At 33.1% G+C, this 24,194-nt stretch overlaps 1 protein-coding gene across 1 annotated transcript in view; it reads left to right on the plus strand.

Annotated features, from left to right (window-relative positions):
• Positions 1–24,194, plus strand: part of LOC118200264 (ribosome biogenesis protein BMS1 homolog) — an 84,941-nt gene that overhangs the window by 25,209 nt on the left and 35,538 nt on the right. Inside the window, exons 8-15 of the mRNA XM_085812163.1 lie at positions 4,250–4,449; positions 8,521–8,651; positions 17,242–17,512; positions 17,631–17,784; positions 18,248–18,349; positions 20,024–20,184; positions 22,467–22,548; positions 23,260–23,340. Of these exons, the coding sequence (XP_085668289.1) occupies positions 4,250–4,449; positions 8,521–8,651; positions 17,242–17,512; positions 17,631–17,784; positions 18,248–18,349; positions 20,024–20,184; positions 22,467–22,548; positions 23,260–23,340 (1,182 nt within the window). The remainder of the gene's footprint in view (positions 1–4,249; positions 4,450–8,520; positions 8,652–17,241; positions 17,513–17,630; positions 17,785–18,247; positions 18,350–20,023; positions 20,185–22,466; positions 22,549–23,259; positions 23,341–24,194) is intronic.

Consider the following 24,194-nt stretch of genomic DNA (forward strand, 5'->3'; position numbering starts at 1 on the left):
ATTTGAACCTTGGACTGAATTACCAGTGTTCAGTGATTTTACCTCTGGGCCACTGGTGGGCAGAGGAGCATTGATCATCTAGTAATGCTGAAAGGGACGCATGGGGCAAAAAAGGTTGAGGACTACAGCAGTAGAGCCTGCTTAAAAATTTCTTGAAAAGAAGTTCCCTCTTGTTAATATTTATCTTATCAAGACACATTTCCCTATAAATACACTGGTTATCATAAATTAAGGAAAAATCATGATTACTGAAAAACTTACATGTAGAATTTAATGAAACTTACCCACAATATACAACACATAGTAAGGTATCAAACAACATAAAAAGAAATTACCAGACAAATATGGTAATATAGAAATTAGCACATGTATAAGATGAGCAAATCGAAGGTGTCAGTTTGCTACAGGAAAAGTACCTTCAATATGGAATATGATCGCCTCTAGAAGCAATACAGCACATACAGCGATGTGTGATGCTCTCAATTATGCGGTCCATAGGAAGTGAGAGCCATTGCTCTTGCAAAGCAGTTGCAAGCGCGACAATAGTCTGAGGGGGCGGATTGAGAGCAGCTAGACATCTCCCTAAAGCATCCCAAACGTGCTCGATAGGATTCAAGTCCGGGGATCGAGCTGGCTACTCCATGCGCATAATTGTTTCCTGTTGAAGATAATCATTTACGATGCGAGCCCGGTGTGGTCTTGCGTTGTCGTCCTGTAACAGGAAAGCATCACCTATTGGCCCGGCATATGGGTGCACATAAACATCAAGGATGTCATCTCTATAAATCTGAGCATTCACAGTTCCCCTTGGAAAGACATGGAGGTCTGTGCATCCACCCAAAGAGATGCCACGCCAAACACAGACACTGCCCCTTCCGTATGCATCTCTTTCACGGATGTTTGATGGATGATAATGGGTTCTAGGTTCTCTCCATATCAAATAACGCATACTATCGCTTTCTAGACTAAACCTGGACTCATCCGTAAAGAGAACCGCCCTACATTGATCAGACGTCCAGTGTACATGTTGTCGGGCCAACTGAAAACGGTTCCTCCTATGGCGTGACGTGACAGATGTTGCAGGTGATTGTGTTCCTTTCATGTTAGTTGTGAAATTGTAACTGTTTAAATGTCAAGCAAAGATATTACTGGAGCAATTATTACTCGCGTATAATTAGAGTATGTCATTTGACACCTTTTAATGCTCAAATGTTTGGTTAAAAACTCTTGGATTAAAACTTGTGTCACAATGCATTTGAAATAGCTACATTTATTACCACAAAATACGAGGTAGGATTCAAAAGTTCCCAGACTGAGTCTATAACGTAAAAAATATTATGAATTAAACTGCAGAAACATATCCTCCTTCGAAATAAGACCCTTGTGCAACAATACACTTTTGCCAGCACCTGTAAAGTTCATCAAAGCATGTCTGGAATTTGGCCATATCCTTTAATTCAGCCTGCGATGCACATTTAACTTCATCTGAAGATTGAAATTGACGATCCTGCAAGCGTCTTGCCAGTTCAGAAAATAAGAAGATGATGCTAAAACAAAGTTTAAAGTTTAAAGAAATTAAACATTTAGCAGTAGTAGCAATGAAAGCTCCCTGAGATATGTTGTGCAGACATTGAAGACAATAAAAGATTTTGAACTTAACTAATTTATTAACAATATAATAAAGAATAAAAGCACACAAAAATAAATGTCAATAATATCAGAGTCTTAGGAAAAATATAATATAATCATCATTCATCAAATATTTTTACCTGTACTCCAAAACACTGGCATTCTATACAAACAAAAAATGTCCTAAACAGTGACTATGCGGCCTAAAAATAAAGCTGGCTACCCATTCAATAAGTCCATAATCAATGGTCAAGAAAAACACCTGAAAATTTAAATGAAGTTCTTGAAAACACTTAAAACCGGCCTAACTCCGTTTGCACAAGGAATCGTCGCCGCTCACGTATTTTTAATTCCGCCTTCATTGAAGAAACATGGATGCCGCCCACGGCAGTCACTCACATGGTAGCCGAAGAACTTTATTCTGGAACCATCATCTCGCAAAACAAAACCAATGCACTTTAATCACCGGACTGCATCCATTCTTCTGAAGGGGCTGGAAACCGCTCACTCAAATACTGGGAAAGCAGGAACTAAAAAGGGTTGAGCCAGAGCGATGCGAGATACTTATAGCAGAAGTAGGAATGACGTCATCTCACGGCAACCAATCAGCTATCGGCACGAATCGGCTTTTCAGATGACGTAACATCATGTTTCGTTTTTGCATCTCAATTAGGTTGAAACAGTCCGTTCTCAATGCAAACAGTGGCAGCAAGAAAAAGAAGTAGAAGTAACTACTATATTACATTAAAATAAGGACTAAACTAAATAAACATTTCAAGGAGGAGAGATGATGCAGTAAAAGGTTTAAAAATAAGCTATATTTTCCAACAGAAGAAATTGCAGGGTGCGAGATCAGGTGAGTAAGGAGGATGATGCAAAACAGTTGTTTTCATTTTCGCAAGAAAGTCGTTGATGAGTAGGTATTGGTGAGCAGGAGCGTTGTCATGCAACAGCACCCATGACTGCTCAGCCCAAATTTTTGAACTCTTCTTCTCGATTGACTCACGCAAATGACGCAGGACTTTGACGTAAAGTTCTTTGTTCATTGTGCATCCTTCAGGGATAAATTTCAGATGCACAATGCCCTGGATATCAAAGAATACCTGTAGCGTGACCTTTCCTTTAGTGCGATCTTGGCAGAATTTCTGCTTCCATGGAGAGTGGTGATTTCCATGTAACCGATGCCCTCTTGGTTTGAGGGTTGTACAAAAAACACCATTTCTAGTCTCCAGTAATTCTGCCAAGTAGGGAGAGATCTTTATCAACAGTCAAGATTAAGTCTCCTGCCATTTCCATTCGAATTCCCTTTTGGTCTACATTTAACATGCGAGGAACGATGTGTTGACACACCCTATGCATGTTAAGATCCTTAGTCAGTATCCACTGACATGTGTCTCTGATATCCTAACTGATTCTGCTATTTGGCAAATTGTTTGCTGCCTGTACACATGCTTCCATACACATGCTTCAACATTTCAAAGAACAAAAAATTTTATATTGATTCTCTGCTCAACTGATGCTATTTCTTTCTATCGCCGATTACTAAATGCACCTCCCTACACAAAAAGCTGTTGCCACAAGCTTTCGACCGCATGATTTGGGACAAACCACTTTTAGAAAGGGGGAGAACATAGTAACACAAAAACACTCTCATAGTCGCACCACTGCAAAAAATTTTTACCTTATAGACTCAGTCCGGGAACTTTTGAATCCTACAATGTATATCTGATATTTTACTTTTTTTGGGAGAGGGGGAGGTAAATTTTCCGAAGTTTTCTTTTTCCTAATCTATTTTTATTTAAAAAAAGTAGATGTAATGTAAAAAAAGGTCACAATTTCATTTATTTTTCATTAGAGGATTTCTGTTTAAGAATTTAATTTTTTTTTTTCATTTGAAATAATATTAATTTTCCTGAGGAGTCCTTCATTTGCATCTTCAACATTGCAACTACTAATTAGTGCTTAGTTTATAATGAATTAGTGCTTAGATTATAATGAAATATCTTCCTGTGTCTCCACTTGTCTTGAATTTCCCAAGCTGATTGAAATAGTTCCCATGAAAAGAAAATTTGATGCTTTTTAGTTATGTTCTGTGAGAATCACGGACTTCTTGTGAATTTCCCAAAATTCATGACTTGTTTCATTACCTACTTGATATTCATATGCAAGGAATGTTTCTCAACCTGAGCATATATTGCCAAAAAAGAAAATGTTGCATTGTGAGTTTTAAACTTGTAACTGAAGCTTTGATTTGTAATTTGAGACAAGAAATTTAGGGAGAAAGCTATTTGAGATAAACATAAAAAAAAAATATATTGATTCTATACTGAAAATGCAGAGAAATAAATAAATTTCAAAATGTAGTGGTTTTCAAAATCTGTACCGTATGTAATGATATCACACCAACAATAATAATAACATAAAGTATATCCAAATTTTGTTTTCAACTTAAACTTCCAGTGTTGTTTAGAATAATTAATTTACTTGCTTCTGGAGATGCAAACATATTTTTTGTTTAATGAAATACAACAAGATTTTCAATTGTTATTAATGCCTTATTTATAAAATAAGGAATTAGTGTTTATTAAGCGATGGTATAAATTGTATATTTTCTTCTTAGGTTGTGGAGATTTCATAATTAAAACTATTCACTTTTTACCTGATCCTTGTGCATTGCCTGAAAAGCATAAAAAACGTTCTTTAAATGAGAAAGAAAGGCTAATTTATGCTCCTATGGCTGGTGTGGGTGGAATTGTGTATGACAAAGATGCTGTTTATATTGAGGTGAAGGATAATCAAGGTCAAGCAGACGATGAAACGGTATGATGCATATTTATTTTCAGAGCAAAAAAAAAGAAATCTGATGATGTTTTCTTTATTTTATTTTTTATTGCACTTTATGGTCTATAAACATGAATATCATAACATGAATTGGGCCCCATGTACTAAATAATATGAAACAAAAAGCTAATTCTTATCCAGTATGTTTCCTGTCATTTTTTGTCTTGCCTGTGGTCAAGTTATTAAATAAATGAAATGTTGATTGCCAAGCCATTAGTTTTATGACTAAGTATACATTGAATGTTAAATGTTGATATATTCTAAAGGCAAATTTCACTGATTGTTCATCTGAGCAATGGAGAAGAATTGAAATATAATTAATTGAATGTATTAATTAACTTACCTTTGCAGTCCATTGCTATCCATCTGCCTTATTTAAATGCATGTATATTTTCTTCTATAATTTCATAATTTCAATATCAGGAAACTTTAAAAAAAATACCTGTAATGAAATCTGTTTTTATTGGAGACTTTGTTAAGCAGAAGCTCATTATTAGCTGAAAATTCCCCCCCCTTTTTTTCAATTTTAATACGTGCTCCCTTAATTAAGTACAGTCCAGTTAATTCTGGATTAAGCAGAGCTTTCAAGAACAATTTCCAGGTAGCTAGCAGATGGTTTAAAAATCTGCTTATTATACCTTACAGACATTGGTTTCTTTCATGTGTGATGACAGGTTATTACTAGTAATTTCTCTTTGTTCTTGTGCACTGTACTAAACATTCTGTATGTGTTACAAAACTAATGTTTGCATATATCATTTCTTCAGTTATCAGTTAATTGAGGAATCTTATTAATTATCATAGCAATTAATTGATCATGGTTTCAAAGAAAGCATAAAAAGATAATAATAATTGTATATGTAAAATATAAAATATCTATCTTTCAAATAATAAATTAATAATAGCCCTTTAACTCCTGTCTTCATTCTAAAAAATAACACAGCAATAATTTTTTGAAGTAAATGAAAAAGATTCATCATCTAATGTGTAGTGCGCACTTGTCGATGAAATCTGAATCCTACATCTGGACATCTGTCATGTGATCTGAAGTGGTATAAAAGGTTATTTGATTTGCAATTCCCCTTTCTTCGCTCTTTACTTTTGCTTCTAGATGCTTGTGTCGCCTTGCCGTAAGTCGCGAAAAGTTTACTTTCCTAATTTTGTCCATTAAGAAGATATAATCTGTATAAAATTGGGGGGGGGGCATAGAGCACCCATAATGATGATGTGCATTATCAAGGAATAAAATTATGTGGGGAGTTTATGTGTGTTTTTCGAGTGTCATCTTGCTAACTACGCAGTAAAATTTCTTCAATTTATAATTCGGAGAAGCACCGCCAATCCGTTGCAACTTTCCACCAAGTCATCTTATTAGAGCAATACCGCAGTCATATTGCAATAATGATGCAGTCCTATCACAGTAATGGATTAGTTATATTACACACACATATAAATATAACTTAATAACTATAAAAGATATGTAAATCTTGAAATTATAATTTAAACTAGTAATAACTTTACTGTGTAATTTCTAGATAAATCTGTGTCATACAGCTTGCATAGCGCTGATGAGATAGCTAATTCAGAACCTGAACCAAAAATTTCAAGAACTGAAACCTTTCTCTTTAACAGGCTGCCATATTGGATAACTGTGCACTTTGCTTCTACCTCTGTCCCATTAAGACTGCCTTGTGGCTCTGTTCCTATCGCAGTAGCATCAAAAATGTAAATGTTTTTGAATAGCATGATTAGAGTGCTAAGTGAATCATGGTTGAAAATGTCAGAAATAAAGATGGATATTTAATATGCCTCAACTGCAAAGTTTGCTGTTCATTACGGATTTAACATTCTACATTTACACCATTGATATTGCCAAGTCTTTTTCATTACAATGATGAAATACCATATTTCTCCATCTACATCATCAACTATTTCTAAAACTGTTATTTCTAAATATATTATATATATAATTATTATTATCTTATATACTGGGTAAGTCAAAATGAATATAGTGGTTACAAAAGGCTATAACTATTTAATGAGAAAGAATTTATCGATAAGAGTAACACAGAATGTAGACGGAAATACAAAATTTCTTTACGTAAGGTGCAGGTGCAGTGAAGCGTAAGCATACGTATGCGAGTTGAAACTTCACAAAGACAAGAAACCTGTTCATTGCGGGCATCTCATTAGTAAAAATGCAGAGTCCCATGCAGAAAGCATTCTGCGTGTTAGACTTTGAAAAGTGTCATTCTGTTATAACAGTTTGTGCAGAGAAGATTTCGTCAGCATTACAAATAAGAACCTCCAAATGCAAACAACATACGCAGATGGCATCGGATGTTTAAAGAAACAGGATGTCTGTGCAAAGGGAAAAGTTGCGGAAAGTCACGTGTTTCAGCAGATAACGTAGAAAAAATTCACCTCACGTATGAACAAAGCCCACGGAAATCGACATGCGAAGGCAGTAGGGAGTTGCAAATGCTACAAGAAATGGTATGGTATGTTCTCAGAAAGAGGCTGCAAATGAAACCTTACATCATTCAACTTGGGCAGTAATAGAAACAGGAAGACTATGGCAAACATATGAATTACACTACATTTTTGATGGAAAGCATGGAGTATGAAATAACGGCTAATCATCTCATTTTGAGCAATGAATCAGCCTTCCACATAAGTGGGAAGATTAACTGGTACAACTGTTGAATATGGGGTATGGAGAAGCCTTCCACTGTAATTGAACATGAACAAGACTTTGCGAAAGTTAATGTGTTCTGCAAGATCTCATCACATAAATTGTATGGTCCTTTTTTTCTTCAGTGAGCAAAGTGTGACATCAAATGTTTACCTAGACATGCTTGAGGTATGGTTAATGCCACAGCTAGATTCTAATTCCACGGATTACATCTTTCAGCAAGATGGAGCACCCCCACATTAGCGTACGGAGGTTTTCACATTTTTAAATCAACATCTTACAAAGCATTGGATCAGTCGAAGTAGAGCTGCCATGGTGTCTTCTATTCTTGGCCACCGAGATCTCCGGACTTAACACCCTGCAAATTTTTTCTACGGGGTTATGTAAAAGACGGGATGTTTGTATCTCCCATGCTCAAAACAATTGAAGAACCCAAAGTACGCATTTGTAATATGCTTGCGTCGGTGACTGAACAAATGCTTAAGAAGTAAAGTGTGAAATGGACTACCGCCTAGATGGTGTCCCCGTGACCAAGAGAAGTCACATAGAACATCTATGACGTATGTATACAAAATTTTGATGTTATGTGTTAATTTTAAAGATCTTAAAGATAAGTTCATTTTCAATAAAAAGTTATAGCCATTTGTAATCGCTATATTCATTTTGACTTACCCTATATATATATATATATATATATGTATGTATATATATGTATATATGTATGTATATATATGTATATGTAAGGTATATCTATATATATACACACACACAACATATAGTACATACTCTGGTCTTTTAGTTAAGTTTTAAATATTAGGTTGTTCATTGATATTTATCATTTGAAATAAAATGATATTTTTTTCTTAGCTTTTTTCTGGATTGTCTTTGCCTTCATAATTCACATGAAAAATTCTGAAATTGCTATTCTGAGAGCTTGTAATTGGAGAAGCATTAGCTGTTAATTCTTCTAATATTTAAACACTATAGGATTTAATTATAATTCATTAATAAAACTTATTTAAAATTTTCAATATAAAATTGATTTTGCTATTTTTTGTGTTTTCATTTTATATTTCTTATTGCTGCTTAATTAAAGATTTAAGAAATTAAATTTATTTGAGGTAACTCTGTTTAAATCTAAATTTAGTTAGCTAATTAGAGATCCAGTGCTTCTTTGCAGCGTCTTGAAATCATTGAAGTACAACATTATTTTGTATAATTTTCATTTGCAAAATTGGTTTAAATTTCTGTGTGAGAATTTTAACATATCTTTTTTGCTGTTATTGTGTAACATGTTATACTTGATTATGAGGTTAAATTATTTCTCAGAAGTTACTAAAATGATTATTTATTAGGAAAATAAACCTTCTGAGAAACTAGTAAGCTCTATAGTTTCAGTACAACATCCTATTGATGAGAAAATGAGGGCTGCAAAACTGCAGTTACTTCCTGGAGAACAACCTTTAATTGAAGAGGATTTATCAAGGTAAAGCAACATAATTTGTAAATTTTTAAATAATAAAGTTTAAAATAAAATTTTTCAGATCAGAATTTGTTGTTGTAGTTGTTAACATTTAAGTGTATGGTATTATAGAAAATACAGCTGTCATCTCAACCCCCTTTTATTTGTGTAACCTTAAATTTAGAATGTAGAAATTATTAGGCATTTCTTATACTCTGACTACCAATAAGTATTTGGACACCTGTGATAGAAAAAAAAAACTAACTTTTTTCAAAATCAATAGTTGGTAGAGCCTCCACGAGAGGTAATTACAGCGTGGACCCTCCGGGGCATACTTTCCATAAGTCTTTGTATGACAGCTAGTGGTATTTTCTTCTACTCGTCTTGGAGAAGACATAGAAATTCCTTCACCGATTTTTCACGGGTAGTGCACCCCTGAATTCGGCGATGCAGCTCGTCCCAAAGGTTCTCGATAGGGTTCAGGTCTGGACTCTGGGCAGGCCAGTCCATTCGATGTTATCCATTGGCACCATACCAAGCCTTGGTTAACGTCGAAACATGACAACTGGCATTGTCGTCCTGAAAGTGACAGGGGTCCAACCCGTAAAACTGCCACAATGTAGGAAGCACATTGTCATCCAAAATAGTGCAGTAGGCATCGGAGTTGAGCTTACTATGAATGGGGACCAAGGGTCCCAGCCCATACCAGGAGAAACACCCCCAGACCATAATTCCCCCTCCGCCTAACTTGACTGTTGGCACAAAGTATTCTGGCAGGAGACGTTCTCCAGGTAGATGCCAGACCCAGACCCTGCCATCCGAACGGTAAAGGGAGAACCTTGATTCGTCACTCCAAAGAACCCATTTCCACTGATCTACGGTCCAATTTCGATGTGCTTTGCACCACGTTAACCGAGCAGCGCGGTTGGACTTTGTGATCAAAGGCTTATGGGCAGCAGCACGACCATGAAAACCAAGCAGATGTGCTTCCTTACGGATGGTATTCATTGAAACAATACTCCCGGATGCCTGTTGAAACTCCTCGCGGATAGGGGCCATCGGTTGGGTGCAGTTTTTCTGAATTTCTCTGGACAGCACTCGTCGGTCTCTATCTCCCAGTTTCGTTGGTCTGCCGACTCGGGGCACATTCCGACAATCATCGCTCACCTTCCACTTCTTAATCACATAGGCCACTGTCGATTTTGGGTACTTCAGATCGCTAGATATGTCCCGTAAGGATCAGCCACATTTGTGATACCCGATAATTATACCTTTCTCGAAATCAGAGAGGTCCGAACCGTGAGGCATCTTGCATGTGACTAAAGCCTATGCTGTTTCCTACATGATATATACCGGCGGAGTCCGTGACGTACCTTAGGACCGCAGATATCGTCATTTGCATAGGTGTCCAAATACTTATTTGTAGTCAGTGTATTACTTCACTAAAATCATGTTTACAATTTCTGGAGATCGATTATTAGCTGAGTTTTAATCAGTTGCAATTTTGATATGAAATGTTTGCTGTATACTGAGCTGTATTTTTCATTATATTTGTATTTTTTTTCTTTTTTTAGTTATTCTTTTTATTATAATTTTAAAATTTACAAAGTATGGAAAGTAATTAAATGATGAAATGAGAATTTTTTAGATATCTATTAGACATCTATGAAGACAAAAATGAGCAGGAAAAGATCTGGTTTGTTTAGAGCAGGGTTTCTTAAACTGTGGGTCGCGGGACGTGCAGCAGGGGTCGCCAAAAATTTTAACAGTTTTGATACTACTTTAACTTATTATAATAATTTTACAATTACCAAATATTTTTACACAATGTATCTGAAGATAGATAAAGGTAAGACAATACAGACAAAGAAAAAAAACATGAAAATGTTTCGACGCATTCTTTTTATAATATAAACATTAACTTTCGTTGCTTTGTATGTGACGCTGTCATTTTGTCTGTTACTTATTTAAAATTTTCACATTGTTCTATGTCTTAAAATTAGAAATTAAAGTTAATGACCTGAAACTGCAATAATACATCACAATACAAGTGAAAAAATTGACAGTTTCACTTACGCGTGTGTCTGATTTGCACAATACTTATGGGGTCCCACAAAAAAATGTTGTAAATATTATGGTGTCCTGGGGGCCGCAAAAAAATTTCAGTGATAAAAGGGGTCGCAACTGAAAAAAGTTTAAGAAACCCTGGTTTAGAGTAACAAGAATGTGAAATTGAAGAATCACAATTTTGACTCTGAAACAATCTTATCTGATGATTACTTTGTCAGTGATGATAATTAAGGTAACTTAATTAAGTTTAAAATGTGGAGGAAAACAGAAATTGCATAACCTTTAAAAGGGATAAAAAAAAAAGAATTATAAAGAAATCACTTATAATAGATACTAGAGGCATTTCAAAGAAATGAAGCCATTTTGAAAATAATGATTGATGAATTAAAATACTCTAACAAATGCCTTAAATATGCATATTTGATGCATAAAAATTTTTAGAAGAATTTACATTGAAAGTATTTTTATTCTTTCATAATAAATTGCATGTTTTATATGCATTTATAAATAAACAAAGAAATGAAATAAAAGTATCTTACTTTAATAAAAAAAAATGCATAAATTAGATGGAAATGTAATGGAGGGCTGTACATATTATTTAAATATATCCCTGAATAATAATAATCCCCATAATATATGTGACTGAACTTGAGAGCATCATCAAAGGTTTAATTAAAACTACTCTGTTTTATTTTTTCCTTTGAATTCATGAAACTTCATAGTAAATCAAGGATCTCCAAATCTTTTTCCTTTCGTTCCCTCCTTTTTTAATGCCAAGCAACCACAAATCTTTTGTTAACATTTTCTTTCTGTTAATTAGTAAAACTAATTAAAAGCTATCACTAAATATATTCATGCAGTGTTAATATATGACATTTTATACAGACTAATCATTTTATTGTACTTTTGTCATTATTAACCCCTTAACTGCCACGGGCATATATATGTACCTTGCTCAGCCGATGCGTTAACTGCCACAGGCGTATATATACACACCCTTCCAAACTACTATCATTTGCTTTGCACTGCTACCCGTAAAATTATTCGCAAAGCTTTGGAATGCAACACCACAAAGACTTTGACAAAGTATGCAAATGAGGATACTATTTCAGAGAAGTGTGTGGGGAGAAATTGGAGAGAGAGGTGTGCCTAAAGCGGGAAAAGTAATATTGCGCAGTATTGAAGTATAAAGTGATGTTGTTTGAGTAAAACGTATTTTTTTAATTCTGTATCCTCTGTTTTCGTTTACTTTTTGTAGTAGGTTCCAGGAATAAAGAAAGATATAATGGATGTTTCAAACCCATTTATCTTTTTTGAATTATTTTTTGATGAACTGCTCGTGCTTCATATTGTTACTGAAACTAACCGTTTTGTAGAAGAGTATATAAACCAACACCTTGCAAACGAAAAATCAAGAACAAAATCGTGGCATTCAACCAGTTCAGAAGAAATACAGTCAAAAGTCGTTAATTCGGACACCCATAATTCGGAATGATCTATAATCCGGACCTCAAAACTAAAAACTTTCTGGGCATGCGCCGCGTTGACACATGCGCATAGGCGTTTACGCGTGCACGTAAGACCTTTTACGACTGCGCATATGAGTGTGCGCAAGTGCAGAATACGTTTTCGCGTGCGCGTTTTATATATAATGGACGTATAAGCTAAAATTATCTAATTATCCATTTCAGTTAATGTTGATGATTGCGTTGTTCCTTAATTCTCGAATTGGATCCGGCTTATTATTTTTTTCAGACTGTAAGAGCAATTTTATAAAAGTAAGCTTAAACTTTCGATTATATCAAATAGAATTTCCGATATATATTTGTTAATATGTAAAGGATCTAAAGCGAAAGTATGTTTTGAAATCCGAAATCTGTTTATCAATTTCACGCTGCTCGGCGGGGGGAACGCCGCGGTGGGCGCGTAATGAATTGGAAGTTGATCTGTCAGCACTATCCTTATATTCAGCGCAGATGTTTTTATTTTATTTGGCTTATAATTCCTTACCAAATGTAGTATTTCATCTCGATATGCTCCGTCTTTGATATGATTTAAAACAAGTTCCTCATCATTATAATTCGCTTCCGATAGCGAAGAAAGTGACACAGAGGTTATTGAAAACGAAAAAATTTCGATTGACAAATTAGTCGGTGTTCTCGACACAGCAATTATAGGACTTGAACAGCGGAACTTTGTAGCTGAACAAGAAATTATGTCTGTTTAATAGAATTAAAGAGAAAGTATTATCACATGAAATGAAGCAAAACTTAAACAACTTACATTGAAAGAAATATTTAATAAAGTAAACAAATAAATATTAAGCTTTTTCTTTTTGCAAATTTTGATACCCTTTAGATCATAATTGTTCTTTATTTCGTAAATTACGGTTCATATTTTTAATTTTAGAATTTCTGCATGCCATCTTACGAGATTTAAACTGATGATCTATAATCCGGAAAAATTGGTAATCTGGAATCGCCGAAGTCCCGACGAGTCCGGATTAACGACTTTTGACTGTATATGTTTTTTTAGGCATATTGATTTCATAAGGTATAACACTAAAACCTGATATTACACTTTACTGGTCTAAAAATGAATTGATCGAAACTCCATTTTAGGGATCTTTTTTATTATAAAAACATCATTTTTATGATACTTACATCTTTTTATTATACTTTTACTCAAAACATTAAATTTTGTGCATTCATTTTTTTTCTTTTATTCTTTATTTTGTGAAAGTAAACAGTTTTTAGAAAGTAAAACTTACACTTATTTTCCCTCTAATACATCGCTGAACTACGTGCGCCTGAGTGAAAAACCGTGGCACTGAATCTTCTATGTTTTTCCGCAGCAGTTAAGGGGTTAATTGAAGAGATATAGTTGATTGTCTTTAATAAGAGCAGTAGCAAATTGATTAACTTTAGGACTGTGGATTGCAAATTTTACTTAACTCTTTCGCATCGAGAGAGGGCAAAATCTCAATTCTCCAAACATCAAAAACGCCCGTATCTAAGAATTTCTCCTGGAATGCTTTTCCTTCCCCCATGACAATTTGAATACTACAGCGTTAACAATAGCCTTACTTAAGTAAAGCAAGAACTTCTTTCTTCGACGCTTTGACACTGTGTGAAGTTCCCCCTTGGGACGGGATTGCAACTTCGGGCATCAAAAGCTAAACACTGACAGTAAACAAAGGAAAGGAAGGAAAAAAGGAAACAAGGAAGCTACTTTTAGTAGCTTCAAAAGAATGATTGACACGTGATTTAACAACACCTGAAAGCAATGAGTAATGTAGTAACGTGATGGGGGAAAGCACTGGGTAGGAAATTATTCAGGCGTTTTGGGCGTCCAGCCGATGTCTGATTGTTTGGGTGTTTGGGGCGACTTCGATGCAAAAGAGTTAAAATATAAAAAGTATGCATTATTTCATCATGTAAACTATTATATTACCTAGAAGCATAGATTACCCCACATTTTCATTTGATTGGCTTATAGCATTTGACGTAAATTTTAATCCTAAACAAATTTTCAAAAAAATATTATTATTGCCTAGAGCTGACACAACTGTAGCCTGCTACTTTAAGCTACAGCATAGCCTGTTGTTTCAAGTCATGATATTATGCATCTCTCATGTCAGAATATTTCAAAACAGAATGTATCACTTTGGCTGCCCTATTCATAAAATTTGAACCTGATTTGGCGTATGTAGGTTGCCCTAGACTTTCAAATCATGAAGCCTCTCTTGATCTTCCAGGATCTGAAAAGTGTTATTAATGCATTGTACGAGTAATGAACGACAGTGAGCATCTGTCATGTCAGAATACTTCAAAACAGAATGTATCACTTTTGCTGGCCTATTGACCAAATTTGAACCTGATTGAGCATATGTAGGTTATCCTAGACTTTCAAATCACAAAGCCTCCTTTGATCCTCCAGGATCTGAAAAGTGTAATTTTAAAAGAGTAATATAATATGTATAATTCCATAAGATTTTGTGAGCAGTTTGGTAAATTCTATGTAATCAAGAGGTGAGGTTTTTCATTTTTGTCGGAGGTGATCATATTCTATATGAAAGAGAGTTTTCTTGCAAAACACTGAAGATCATTATCTCATCATTTTAAAATTTCCATAAGTTTTATGTTAAACTCAATATTTTATGATTAATCAACTCGCAAAGAAGGTAATTTATATTAAGTAATGCTTTTGTACAAAATCAGGGTTCGTAGCGGTCCTTACAAGTGCTTATAAGTCCTTATATTTGAAAATAAAATATAAAGGCCCTTATAGGTGCTTACTTTTTCTTTAAAACCCTTAATTTTTGTTTTTAGTTCTTATTTCTTGCTTTTAGTGCTTTTTTTTTAATCCTTTGTTTTTAATGAAAGTGCATTTTTCCCCCGTACCAAAGCCGAAACTAAATAAACAACTTTTCTTCCTTATATGCAATGTCAGATGGTGAATCATACTCTTGAAAATTGCTTTTCCCCCCTTCCTCTGCATTAACGTAACCTTTGGTGCACGTGAGAGTACAGACAGGTGCACGTCGTTCTATTAGCCAAAGAATTGCGAAAACGTAGAAAATTCCGGTACATTCGGTATTCTTTTCCTCCCAACCAAATACTACACACGTTTGAATTTCTATCAAGATTTTAATAATTTGCATTCTCGTTCCACATAGTCAGTTCATATTCGTGTTTATTATGATCGTTATACTTATATTATGAGCATATGTATGAATATTTATAATAATATAATTGCAGTAACTGTGGAAGTATAGATAAACTTCCAAAAATGGGTGTGTTTTTACACAGATTAGCTTTCTAAGGAATAATATTCAGAATGTCTTAAATAAAAGGAAAGTAATTGAATAGTCAAAATAATTTCATTTTCTTTGCCAATACATTATACAGTACGGAGGTTGGGAGTTTCTCCGCAAAATCTCTAATATTGAAGCAGCGGACTTTTTTTTTGTCACTGTCCAATCTGGATTGAATAGGACTAAAAGATTTTGCGGTCTACCCAACCCAAGCGAAGATTGATTCTATTCCGGAAATTTAATACAGTCTGTTGAAAATTAGAATCAGAAACACCCCAGATTAGTAAGTCTCTTTCTTTTCCTTTATTTAGTTCTTTTTTCTCCGAATACCGGCAGGTGTTGATTCCGATTGCGGAATATCACATATGGAAGAATTACGGCGCACGTATTGCGCAATGTTTGCGGTATTTTGCATTGATAATTAATTTTAATGTTCAGTCTGATATTTGTTTATGAACACTTAAGAGTTTTACTGTGCTTTCTAAGCACAATATTTCTCAGTTCCGTTGCTTTTTTATATGATGCACATATCGAAATGTCAAAATCATTTATTTAGCCTAAATTTAAATCTTAAGAACCGCTACAATCTCCCCCACTCCACTTTTTCCAGTTACTATCCGGAATATTTGGGAATTTCCGAGTATGCGGGTTAGTTAAGCTTTTACTGTTAAAGGATGACTGCATGAAGCAATTTCCCGTCTTCTGATTTCAAAAATGTGCCTCTTTTTTACTTAAATTACTTTGTTCGGGATATATGATAGGGGAAAACTGTTATGCAATGAAAATTTAGAAAATGTTCAGAATTTTGATTTAAGTTAAATTACTTAAATATTAATATGAGTGGACAAATAAGTTGTATTTATTATTAGGTGCCAAACGACTACAATTAATATGGCTTATTATTTATTTTCTATATTTTCAACTGAAATATCATCATTAAATTTTGTAATATAGTTTAGTTCTGCATAGTTTTTTTTTTCTCTCATTGTAAACTAATTCTGTAAATTGAACTGCCATTTAAAAATAATAAAAAAAAAAAAGTTAATTGTTTTCCATTGTTGAGGTAATGCTCATTCTCTTAATAAATATTGCATTGCTCATATTTTAAATTACAAGTCTAATTTTTCTTTTAAGGTTATGCAGTTGTGTATAATGTAATTAGACAGGTACTTATTTTTTCCTTAAAATGTGTTTGAAAAGTGCTTATAGGTGCTTATTTTTTTAACTAAAATGTGGCTATGAACCCTGAAAATGTTATTGATAATATTTCAACAAGTTGTATTTCTGTCAATTTTCTTTAAACTTAATGAGCAATATATGCTAATAAAATTTTTAAAAAAATGAAAGAGGAAGATTTCTTACATATACAGTTAGTTCTCCATAGTATCAGATTGATAAAACCACTCAGCATTGGTATTTTGTTCTTGATGTGGTCATGCATGCTGCTTGATAAGCTAAATTCCTACATCAGATGCCCAAGGAAGATATCACTTCTAAGGCAGATTGCTTTTGTATTGTTTCTCCTAACATTCTCCTCTTCCCCATTTTAACAATGTATTCTTTAAATTAAAGATAGCATTTTTTTAATCATATGCAAATTTAACAATTTAGTCAAACTGAAATAAAATTTTAAATGTAAAATTAATTAAACTTAGTCTTTTAAAATATTATTTTTTTATTTCATTCACTATAAGAACTTTTAATAGTTAGATTTTATGAATTTTGTAGTGAGAGTAATGAAGATGATGAAAATGATGATGAAGATGATGGTGATGAGGAAGATGATGATGGTGATGAAAATGAGGAAGATGATGATGGTGATGAAAATGAGGAAGATGATGAAAATAATAATGAAAGTGACAAAAGCAGTGATAATGGCAGTGAAGATGAACACAACAGTGAATCTGAATCTGACAGTGAAAATGAAGAAAGTGAGAATGAAAGTAGAACATTGCTAGATAAAGAAGAAACTCAGCAAAAAACAGGAAAGAAGAGAAAGGTGTGATGTTTCCTAAATTATATTATTTATCTCTACATGTAGCTTATTCAGGTTTGTTTAAAAAAGAAACTGATTTTTCTCCTGTTGCTTAATTTTTTTTTTTTTTTAAATAATTTAGGTGAGGTTTGAGGACGAAGAAGATGAATCTCAAGTATATGGTATAAAGAAAGATTCTGTAAAATTAGCTTCTGATGCAGAAATGAAGCAGACTAGAAAAAAGACAAAATTAGAAAAAAATGATGAAGAAAAGGAAGATGATTTTGAAGAAATGGGTAAAAAATTATTAATTTACCCCTGAGTTACTTTTAAAAGATGGATTTTTTAAAATTCTGTTGAAATATTTTGTTTAGAAACTGCATTATTTCAGTTACACATTTCCATATATGTAAGTGCAGTGTTTTTTTTTTGGGGGGGGGGGTCTGATTGTACAAAATGGAGACATAATTTCAGTTGAATACCATTGGAAATTAAATTATTTTCAGTTTCATTTTTTTTAAACAACCAGATAAAAGTTTTTGTTGTGTTTTGCATATAGCGTACTTAACAGTTCTGCAGTATATAAAAAATTTTATTTTAAATTATTATTATTATTATTATTTTACTATATCCTTAATTCTGTACAATTGAAAGAGTGTTTACTGTGTCAGTTTGCAGTTAGTAAGTTTAAAATTTGATTTACTAATTGTATTAATGTGAACATTATCATAATAGTCTTTAACTTTTTTTTATTCTCAGGACATGCAAAATGGAAGGATAATTTAATGAAAAAAGCTGCTGATGACTTTTACCAAAGGCAGAAAGAAACATTTAATCTTCAGAAACTTGTTTATGGGCAACGTAAGATTGAAAAACAGTTTTTCACTGTAATATGTTTTCTTGTAATGTGATGTAATTGTGTGTAGTTAAGCAGAGTAACAGTATTAACTAAAGTGTCTGTCCTATGATTGATGAAAAAAGTATAAAGCTGTAAAAGAAAATATTTTTATAATTCACAGTTTTGGTCATTAAATTGAAATTTGAGGCTAATATTGACAACTGACATCATATTTGGTGCTTGTGATCAAATTGAAGAATATGTTTTAATTATGTTTCAGATGCAAGATGCAAGTTTATCAACGTGTAGCATGCAAACTTCTGTACAAGTTTGTGAATTTAGCGTACTTAACAGTTCTGCAGTACTTAACAGTTCTTGTTTAGTTCAACTGTTTCAAATTGGTGACAAGCGAGCCACAATTTGCTCCTTCGAATGGCCTTCGAAGCAGTTTTATGCAACCTGTTAAATTTAAAAGGAATTCATTTTTGAAAAGTTGGCAGTTTTGCAAAACATATAGAAAGGGAGGGCTTTATACAAATTGAAAAATTTGCAGATTCATGATTGACGTTTACTAAAAATGGAAAGCACTCACGCATGTAGAAAATGCTAAATAATAATAGTAATACAGTAAATTCACGTCTCAATTAAAATACATGAAAAATTGCTGTTAAATTTATTTTACTGTTCCTGAAAACTGCAATTTTCTTTGTTTACATCCAAAAATGGATGTGGAGTACAGGCATTCTAAGCTGTTTGGATTATTAGAATTCCTTCCATGCTGTTGTTGCTTAAGCTCACTTGTCTGACGTTGTCAGTCGAAGCCCACGAAATTCTCATGGCAAAGAGCGCAAGATTACGTCTGTCATTGGTAACAACCTTGATCACCTAACAGGGGACAGTGCGATTTGGCTCGGTTCCACGCTCAGTTTTGATGGAGAGCACCTGGGGGGGGATGCGTCCGAGGGTTTCCCATCCCTCTCCCCTTCCACCAAACCACATGAGAGGACTTTCGGCTCACTGTATATTTAGAGTGCCGTCATGCCGCACCGACACTATACATTTACAAACATCCATGCCTTCTCCGGGATTCGAACCCAGGCCCTTCAGCATGCCAGCCAGCGATGCTAACCACTGTACCGGTTGGGCAGCTAGAATTCCATTGTGTTAAGAAGCAGATGCTTTTAAAGATGAAGCAGTGATTTATTTATTAAAACAAATGAATTAAAAAAATTAGTTTAAAATAAAGAAATGAATATAAATAAATTAAATACTAAAAGTATCTGAAAATATTTCAGATTAAAAAATATGTGACTATTTTACTGTAGTATTTTACTGTCAACTAACTGTCACTTACATCTTATCCTCAAACACCTGCTGACTATGGAGTGGCACTGCTACCAATGATTGCATTGATTGATGTTGTGTTGATGTTGGACAGGATTGCACTCTCAGTCTCTGAGTAGTTATGTTGGTGAGAGAACATTTTTCTGTCTGACCTAACATAAGTGAAGCCTAAATGTTGCCATGCCTGCACTGCAGTCTTACTAGATTTAATGTCGTGATCTAAAATCCATAATCACCAAAGTTCTAATTATTCTGGATCTGAGACTTCACACTGTCTATAATATAATATCTTGAATTGAGTTAATCTGAGGTTATTTATTAATGTTCTTTAATTGATGATTATCCATTTATAGGTCAAATACAAGAAACAGAGGACTCAGATTCTGATGATGAAATTGGCGGGCTCTTTCGATTAGCTAAACATGAAAAAGAGAAAAAACGTTCCCAAAGCGATGATGGAATTGATTGTTCCAAGTTTACAACATCTGTTCCTAGGGATTGGACTGATGAAAAAGTATGCCATATGGGAAATTTTGAACAGTTTCATATTTTGCTAAGTCATTTTTTACTTGATTTCTTTTCACAATTCATATATATATTGGTTTATACATATCCCTTTTTTTAGTCCAAAGGGGCAATTTGCCCAGAAGGACTATTAATTTCATTTTAACATTTTGTGTTGATTCACTATAAACATTCATTCACTTTTCAAATTGTTGCTGCCAAATATTAGAGCCCTGTATTATATTTAAAGAAATGAAATAATAAAGAATCTGTATAAATGTATTATGTTTCTCGCATTGTGATAAAACAATGGTACCTAGAGCCATCAAATTTTGAATAACATACATTTCCACCCGAATATGGGCATCTGGAAACCCAAATTTGGAATTTGTTTTATTATCTATTTCATCTTTTGTAAAACTTTGACAAATTTTAGATTATGAAACTCAACAATTTCAAAGCGAGTCATGGCAACACTGGGGAAACATTTTTATCTCCAGCACACGAAACTGTGTATTGGAAATTCTAAAGATATGCTCATTTAAAAATTATTTTGCAATATTGCTGTTGAAAAGGGGATTTGGCTTTAAATATTTGAATTACTTTTGAAATTGTTATCACTAAATATTATTGCCCTGAACTATATTTAAAGAAATTAAATAATGAAAAATCTGCATGATTGTATGTATGTTTCTTGCACTGAGAAAAGCAATGGTGCTTAGAGCCATGCATTTTTGAATAACGTAGTCTTCCACTTGAGTATTTGCATCTGAACCAAATTTGAATTTTAAGTTTAATTTGTTTTATTATCTATTTTATATCTTATAACAGTTTAATGAATTTTTTATTATCAAACTGAATGATTTCAAAGCAAGCAGTATAAAATATACTTTTATCCCCAGCGCATAAGACTGTATAGCAGAAATTTTAAAATTATGCTGTTTTTAAATATTTTGTGATTTTGCTGTTGAATTGAATTTTATGTGGTGTAAGTGTGAAGAACATGATATTTATTAAATGAAGTTATACATTGATTTAATGGAGTGAGATCATATTGAACAAAAAATAGAAAATGATATGCCAACACTTAACACACACAGGCCAACACATCAGGATTTCTAAATAGATGCTGCTATGAGGGTTTTAAAATTTTTGTAATTTTGCTGTTGAATTGTGTTTAGCATAACTTATGCATATATATGTGCCTCACCGAACAAAGGTATTACATGAACCGGACCCAGCTAGAAACTCCTATATTAGCAGGGTGAGGATCCCAGTTAAATTTCCCCCGAGAGGATTTATTAATCTTACTTGCTACTACCCCAGGCCCCAATCTAAGAGTGCAGACTAATGCCAACCCACCTCAGTCAAACCAAAAAATGAATCAGGTAGCTCCCGCAGAGGCAGGTGGAACCACCAAGTTGAATGATGATGTGACCCGTGGCCGAGACTATCACGAGAACTCTGTGAAGTACAGATCCTAGCCAGTACTTCACAGAGTTTTCTGTGTCAACCCTCGGGTAGGTGTATATAGCATAAGTGCAAAGAAAATGATGCCTAATAATAAAGCCAAAAAGGAATGGGTTTATATTGGGAGCAAGAAAAAAATTTTCCTTATTTATCAGTGACAGGAATTTAGTTTATGGCTGAACAAAAGTCGAAAATATTTCTACCATATATTCAAAGTACAAATTGTTAGAATGTTGTAGATCACTTACAGAAAATTACAAATATTAGCTGCTTGTCTGATGCGGGAAACGTATCTGAGTAGAAGAAAAGCAGCATACACGTAATTCAGCCACTGATGAAGCAGCATATATCAGACAATAGGATCTCAGATTGTCATGATTAAAAGATAACATTTGGTTTCTTCAGTGAATATTAATTTGATATTGAAAATGTGGCAAGTTGCTTTTTAGTTTTGCCTGATGGTGTGCAGGAATTGTAATAGCATTTTATTTATAAGCAATTAGATATAGAATTATAAGCTGCTTTTAATGGTTTTTTGGCACTTCATAAAATGTGCTTGTATCCATTATTGGGGATTTATATTTATCTTAAAGTATAACACATTATAATATGGAAGGTTATATTAAATGTACTTAGATTGTTTTAAATTTTTTAACTGTTTTAAATTTGTTAACTTTAACATTAGTGTTCTGTTTGTGTTTGTGTTATGTCAGTGTAATTTCTCTTGAGTAAGAGATCAATTTGTCATACATGCAAAACCAGTATAAAATACATAAATAATACACGACAAAGACTTATTTTAATGTTTATTCTCAAAACTAGGAAATGGAATCAATAAAAGATTGTTTTGTTACTGGTAAATGGGATGAAAATGAAGATGCAGAGCGTTTACTGGAAGAAGATGGTATGTTCACCTTATTTTGCTTTCTATTTTCATGTTTTACTTTTTTTTTTATTGTGTGTGGGAAAATGCTACCCATTTTTTTATTTTATTTATTAGTCCAGAGGGGCAATTTATCCTGAAGGACTATTAATTTCGTCTTGGCATTTTACGTTGAAAAGTATAAACGGCGAATCACTTTTTCAAATTGTTATCAAATATTATAGCCCTGTATTATATTTAAAGAAATTAAATAATGAAGAATCTGCATGAATGTATGCATGTTTCTCGCATTGTGATAAAACAACAGTACCTAGAGCCATCAAAATTTGAACAACATAATCTTCCGCTAAATATGGGGACATGGAAGCCCTAATTCGTATTTGAAATTTGTTTTATTATCGATTTCCTATTTTGTAGTACTTCAATGAATTTTTGATTTAAAAACTAAATGATTTCAATGAGAGCAATGGCAACACTGTACGAAAAAATAAATTTTTAGTTTCAGTGCGCGAGACTGTATTGGAAATTCTAAAGATATGCTCATTTTAAAATTATTTTACGATATTGCTGTTGAAAGGAATTTAATGGTTTGTGTACATAGAGCATGATGTTTAATAAATAAAGCTATCACACGAAATGTTAAAAAAACGCTCCTTTGGACATAATTTGAAACCTGAAACTTTTCAGTTTTTACTGTATTTTAATTTATTTATTTATTATAAATATTATTAGATGAATTGTATGGAGATTTTGAAGATTATGAAACAGGAGTTGCATATAAAGCTGAAGAGCCTGAAAAGAAAACATCTGAAGGTGAGTTAATGCTTTTTGTCTGTTTCAGTTTAATTTTCATGACATTTTTAATTTAGCGATTTGTGCTTGCAAATTGATAATTTAAAAAAAATGAGTGCTATTCAATTTATAAATCCTAGTTATTGATTTTATTAATGATTTAATTTTAAATAGGAGAAAGGGGGAACAAGTCCTTTTTAAGTTTCTTTTGTTATTTAGTTAACTGTTAGAAATTTTCATGTTATATTTTCTTTGTTATTAAGAAAAGAAAATTAAAAAAGCTAGTGTATTTATAACTGGTTAAAAAGCACGAAATTCAATATAAATTTTGACACAAAAAGGCAATAAATTATCAAAAAAAAAAAAAAAAAAACTGCATGTTTAATATTTAAATTTTTAATATTTTTCCAACTTACAACATTGTAATAAATTTTCATCTTATAGCACAGTAATAAATTTCAGAGTTTTTTTTGCTGAGAAACTATTTCCAACTCAAATTTAATGACAACCAAATTAGCAGTAGCCTCAAATTGAAGTTGTCTATATTAGTTTATCATTAAGTGTTTAAAAATATTGCCAAATCATCCTTGATTTTGTGATAACATTTTATGAAATTAATATCTTATATGAAGCAAATAATATATTTTTTCCACATGTTCTTGGAAAATATTTTTTCTACCCCCTTCTCTATGAAATGTTTTCAAAGGAGTGGAATGACAGAAATGCTAGTAAGACCATGTTTTAACTATATAAATTGCAGTTCGTATTATAGCATAACATGTGACTCACTAGGTAAAATCTTCAAGTTTCAAATCTTTGAAGAAGTTTTTAATGGATAGAGAATGAATGTGGAATAGTCTAGTCTTTTTTTTTTT

The sequence above is a fragment of the Stegodyphus dumicola genome, chromosome 2 (assembly GCF_044657685.1).
Source record: "Stegodyphus dumicola isolate Sdum_Otavi_A_Nest chromosome 2, ASM4465768v1".
In the NCBI taxonomy this organism is placed as follows: domain Eukaryota; kingdom Metazoa; phylum Arthropoda; class Arachnida; order Araneae; family Eresidae; genus Stegodyphus; species Stegodyphus dumicola.